Source organism: Excalfactoria chinensis, chromosome 15 (genome assembly GCF_039878825.1).
Source record: "Excalfactoria chinensis isolate bCotChi1 chromosome 15, bCotChi1.hap2, whole genome shotgun sequence".
Taxonomy (NCBI): domain Eukaryota; kingdom Metazoa; phylum Chordata; class Aves; order Galliformes; family Phasianidae; genus Excalfactoria; species Excalfactoria chinensis.
In genome coordinates, this window is record NC_092839.1 from 611,237 (window position 1) to 616,440 (window position 5,204).

The following is a 5,204-nucleotide window of genomic DNA, read 5'->3' on the forward strand; positions in this document are numbered from 1 at the left end:
ACCTGGGGCGGTGGTGAGGTGTCCCCGACGGCACAGCACCCCGGGAGCACACAGGATGAGGGGACTCCGTGCCCACTACCACCTCCTGGTAGGTCTGACTCTGAGGGCACTCGCGTGGGGTTGGGACACATGGTTGGATATTGCAGGGCCACTCCTACCTCTCCCCCTTGTCCGCTGCTCCCCTGGGGTGTTTTCTGCCTGACCCCACTGCTGGGAGTCTGGAACAGCCGCTTGCTTCTGCCCTGCTGCCCTTCTACAATCAAGCAGGGGTGTGGGCTGCACACACAGCTGTGGATGGCCGAGGCTTGTCACCAGCTGCACCCTGGCCCAAAGTACATCTGTGTCCTGGTGTGCACAGCCAGGGAAGGGGAAAGTACAACTGAGATTCACTGCAGTGAACCCTTCCACTGGGGCTGAACTTGGAGGCTGTGGGAGCCTCTGCTGCCTCCATGTCCTCCTCCTTTCCTCATCTCCTCCCAGGGCAGCCCGCACCCTTGAGCTGTGCAATGCTGGGACTGCCTGGCAGGGCACCCCATGGAATGGCAGCATGTGTTGGGAGCGGGGCAGGAGGCTCAGCCCAGTGCCCACCCCCCCAGCTCCAGGTCTGCATGGCCTTCGAGCTCCTTCACCCCACCCTTGTCACCTGAACAGATTGGGAGAGCCCCACGTGGTGCTGGTTTGGTGATGCTGCCCCGTGGGGTCCCAGGGGAGTAATCACCTCCATCCACCCTCAGCCTGACCAGGATGAAGACCTGCCCACAGACTGCACAGAGCCAGACAGTGAGGAGCAGCCGGGCTGGGAGGGGGCCCCAGTGACACCTCCAGCCCCAGAGGAGCCATGCAGGCTGGTGCTGAGCACGCCAAGCAGCATCCTGCAGGAAAGGGAGATTGAGGAGGTGAGAAGCCCTTGTATGCCAGGAACTGGTCCAGCGTAAGACTGGTGGGTGACATCCCCTCTATCCCCAGGGAGCAGAGGCAGCCAGCAGGGTTGGCACTGCTGGAGAAGGGGTGCCGAGCACTTGGGGCCCCACGTGCCTCCAAGCACAGTGCCTTCATTACCACCCCCCTGCATGGTTTCCTGTGGAGGGCAGGGGGGGCACACATGGATGGGCCATGACCTGCAGCTCCCCAAGGACCCAGTGAGGGGTGCCTTTGGGTGACAGCCCTGGAGGTGTGGCTGATCCTGAGCTTGTTCTCTGCCCTCCTGCAGGGGGGCTCAGGGTGGGGATGTTTGGGGCGACCTCGGGAGGATGCTGGGAGGGTGGAAGGATGCGCAGAAGGACCTCTTGGGAACAAACGCCCTAGGAGTTGTCTGGGAAGCACAGCTGGTGTTGGGATGACAGTCAGGGCACCATTTGGGCACATGTGTATGGGTGAAGATGCTACAGGGTAAGACTGCTCTGTGGGGGGAGGATGCTGGGGGTGAAGGCGGTGGGGTTCATCCCTGCTTTCCTGCTGCAGGTGGGCAGAGAGGGGTGGGGAAGCAGGGCTGGGGGACAAGCAGGGGCTGCTTCCCAGGCCAGGACTCCCTGCAAACAGCAGCATGCAGCGGAGAGCTGCCTGCCAGCCCCTCTGAGCCCATTCTGCCCCAGCTGGGCCCCCACCTGCCCACCCGGCTGCGGCAGGAGCCCTGGAGCCTGCTGTACTGCACTGCGCGGGATGGCTTCAGCCTGAGGACCCTGTATCAGTGCACCGGCCGGCTGAGCTCCCCAGCACTGCTGCTCATCCGTGACACTGAGGCGCAGGTACGGCGGGGACGTGTCACCCGGTAGCACCAAAAGTGGCTTTACCTGTGCCTGGCTCTGTCCTCATTGCTCACTGGATGGGAATGTGCCAGGGACTCCTGGTGCAGTTCGTGCCCCACACCCCACAACGCTGGCCTCTCTCTCCCTTTGCCAGGCCTTTGGTGCCTTCTCCACCAGCCCCATTCACGTGAGCAATGGCTTTTATGGCACGGGGGAAACATTCCTCTTCTCCTTCTCCCCAGAGCTGAAGGTAGGGGCTGTGAGGCCAGAGGAAAGGGGGGACCTGGGGACCAGCAGTGCTCCATGGCCTGCTGGAAGGACCCTGAAGTACTGAAGGGTCTGGGGAACGGTCCAGGGTAATGCAGCTGCACTGGTCTGTCCACAAGTAAAGCTACCCGGACAGCTTGCCTCAGCTTGAGCCAATATGGAGTTTGTGTGTCCTGGTGGGACTGGTTGCATCAGCGGGTGGCAGCCATTCCCCAGAGGGGGCAGGACAACAGCAAAATGGCACCCACAGCTTGGGCAGGCCTCCCTGTGGACTCTGTGGCTTCCAGCCATGACCAGAGGGTGCAGGGCCCTTCATGTGGGCAGGACAGGGGCAGGACACAGCCAGACATGACTGCTGTCCCCACAGGTGTTCAGGTGGACGGGCAGAAACAGCTTCTTCCTGAAGGGAGATGTGGACCTGCTGATGGTCGGTGGGGGCAGGTAGGGGCAGCCACGGAGCTCATGAGGCTGAGCAGGTGCAGCAGGAGCCCCCAGCTGAGCACAGCCTCTGTGTGTCCCAGCGGCAAGTTTGGGCTGTGGCTGGACGGGGATCTGCACCATGGGGGGAGCTGCCCCTGCGAGACCTTCAATAACGAGAGCCTCTCGCCGCGGGAGGAATTCTGTGTCCGGGACCTGGAGGTGTGGGGCCTGGCCTGACACCGGAACCACAGGATACAGCTGAAGCTCCGGTTCTCAGAGCCAACTGCCGCTGGGCCTGCAGGCACCAGGAAGGGCAGTGCTGGATGTAACCCTGCGGGATGCTGGCCCTACAGCAGGGTGTGCGAGTCAGGAGCCATGTGTGTCCATGGAGCAGGGAGCACCTGGGAATGCCTTGTCCCAACAGCTGCTGCCCTCGGGACAGTGGGAACAGGGCTGGTGCGTGAAAGGCACCAATAAATGGGAAGAGCTGTGCTCTGAGCCTTGTCCTTATTGCCGTGAAGCTATATACAGAACGCAGTGCGAGTCCCTGACCAGGGGCCCAGAGCTGAGCCCTCAGCCTGGTGCAGAATAGCAGAGCAATGCGAAATGGCCTCTGGTGCATCCAAACAGAGCTTTCCCCCTGAGCACTCAGGCAGCATGCACAGCCCTTCCCCACCACACAAATCCTTCCTGCTTTGTCCCCGGCCCCGCACACCTCCTTTGTGATGTCTGACACTCCTTTTACTTTTCTTGGGGGAGCTGGAGCTCCCACTGTCACCCCGTGTGTTTGCACAGTGTTAGCTTCAGGTAAAACCTGTAATTTGGTGGAGCATGGATCTCACCTGTCACCAAACTGCACTGCTTTACTTTACCCGGTACACAAACACACTGGACTTCACCAGTCTCTTTGGTTTCCCATGGGCAAAGACAGAAGTGAAGAGTTCAGAATCCCCATGAAATAAAACAGCCCATTGCTTAGACCTTCCTGTTGCTCTGATGGGTTCATATCTGAGCAACGAATCTTGGCAAAACTTGAGCAGCCCAGAGCTAATGGGACTTGGTGGCAACAGCTGTTTTATTTCCAGGTTCTGCAGGATGTGCAGTGGTTCCAGCTGCCTGTGCTTGACCTGGTCCTGCAGAGCTGTTTATCCCCTCTACACAGGCACAGACCTTACACTTACCCCTGTAGACCAAGGCCCATCCTTGCCCTGCCCCAATGCCCACTCATATGTTTGGCTCATAGCACGGTGCCCTCATGCTTTGTATTCTCCAGTGCAGGGAAAGCTCTGGACAACCACACTGGGAGATCACCACCACCACGACACGTGGGCATCATGGGGATGTTGGGGCATCTCCTATTGGGATCCCCTAATCAATGCCATCGGCTTCTGCTTGCATCTGGCAGGACTGGGTCTGGCTGGGATTGGCCATGGAAGGGTCCTGCAGAGGGAGCCAGCTCCAGCTGCTCTGTCTCCCTTCTCCTTGGAGGAGATAAACACAATAGTCTCTGCTCACTGCTTCCCCTCTGGGATGAAGGAGAAGCTGGCGATGCTGCCGAGTGCTCAGACAGACAGACCATCTCCTCACCTACCTTTCCCTAAGAGCGCAGGCAAAGACCAACTGCGAGAGCTTTAGGTCTGGGAGGGCGGGTGGGGGAAACACTGCGTGGAGTCACAGTATTCAACAGGAAGTGCTGGGAAGGAGAGGCCTCCCGTGAGGTTTTGAATCCAACAGCACGCCAAGTTTCAGCCGCCAGCTCCACCCGCACAGAGGGACCAAAGTGCAGCCGCCCTCTGAGCCGCCTGCCTCACCCGCTCCAGGCTGAAGGTGACACGGATCCTGTGGGCAGTGAGATACGGCAGCTGCTGCGCACACCAACCAGCCCCAAAGTGCTGCTGGGAGGGATGGGAGTCCAAATGAAACACCCCTTCGGAACAGGAGGTGGGGATGGCTGTGAATGTTCTGACTGACCTTTTCAAAGGGCACATTTGCCTTCAGCAGCTCAAAGCCTTAATTCTCGATCCTTGTGCTTTCGCTGTGCAGCAGTGGGAACGGACATCGTGCAGCACCTGCAGCCCAGCTGCTGTTTGACCAGCAACCTTTTTCCTGCTCCTGTCCTTTTCTTACAGCGGGACCCCAGGCTGAGTTTCTAGTTCATCTCTCAAAAGGAAACAGAAGCAGCTGCTTTACCACCGACTTCAGGCTGTTCCACAATTTACTGACAGTGATATGACCCCCTGGAACCTTCACTTCGGCAGGAAGACCATCCATGCACTCTCCTTGTAGGAAAGATGCTTCCATCCTCCCAGCAGCTTGGCAGCTGTTCCCTGGCTCCATTTCTGTTACTGGGGAGCCCACATCTGGGCACTGTGGCCTCACCAGGGCCTTTTCTGCAGTGGTTTTCCAGCTGGGTGCTCCCTGCATGCCCTGGTACCTCCTACTGTTCCTCCAGAGGCAGGAGTGTGTGCTTCCCCTTATTCAAATCCACAAACTGTGCATCAAGCCCATTTCCCAACCACACTGAGGCATCCCCGGCAGCCCCACACTGCCCTGCTTGAAGTGGGAGCACTGGGAAGGAGGACTGAGCGTTTTTGAACGGAGCAGCAGGGAGCTTCACCCATCAGCTCCACCTGCACACAACAACCAAAACGCAAAAGGACTTCATTCCTCCTTACTCGCCCAAATCATTTCTAGGGACCTTCAGAAGTTCATTTGGCTGTTAAGCCCTGCACAGTGAGACTGCTGGTTTAATAAAGTTCACACACTGCAATT

General features: G+C 58.9%; 1 protein-coding gene across 1 annotated transcript; it reads left to right on the forward strand.

The window, feature by feature from the left end:
* The first annotated feature begins 55 nt into the window (after window positions 1–55).
* TLDC2 (TBC/LysM-associated domain containing 2) lies at window positions 56–2,669 on the forward strand. Its single transcript, XM_072350522.1, is given in 9 exon segments — window positions 56–88; window positions 218–332; window positions 486–531; window positions 533–602; window positions 735–896; window positions 1,593–1,745; window positions 1,900–1,995; window positions 2,380–2,453; window positions 2,534–2,669. Coding segments are annotated over 9 exon segments (885 nt in total).
* The last annotated feature ends 2,535 nt before the right edge of the window (window positions 2,670–5,204 follow it).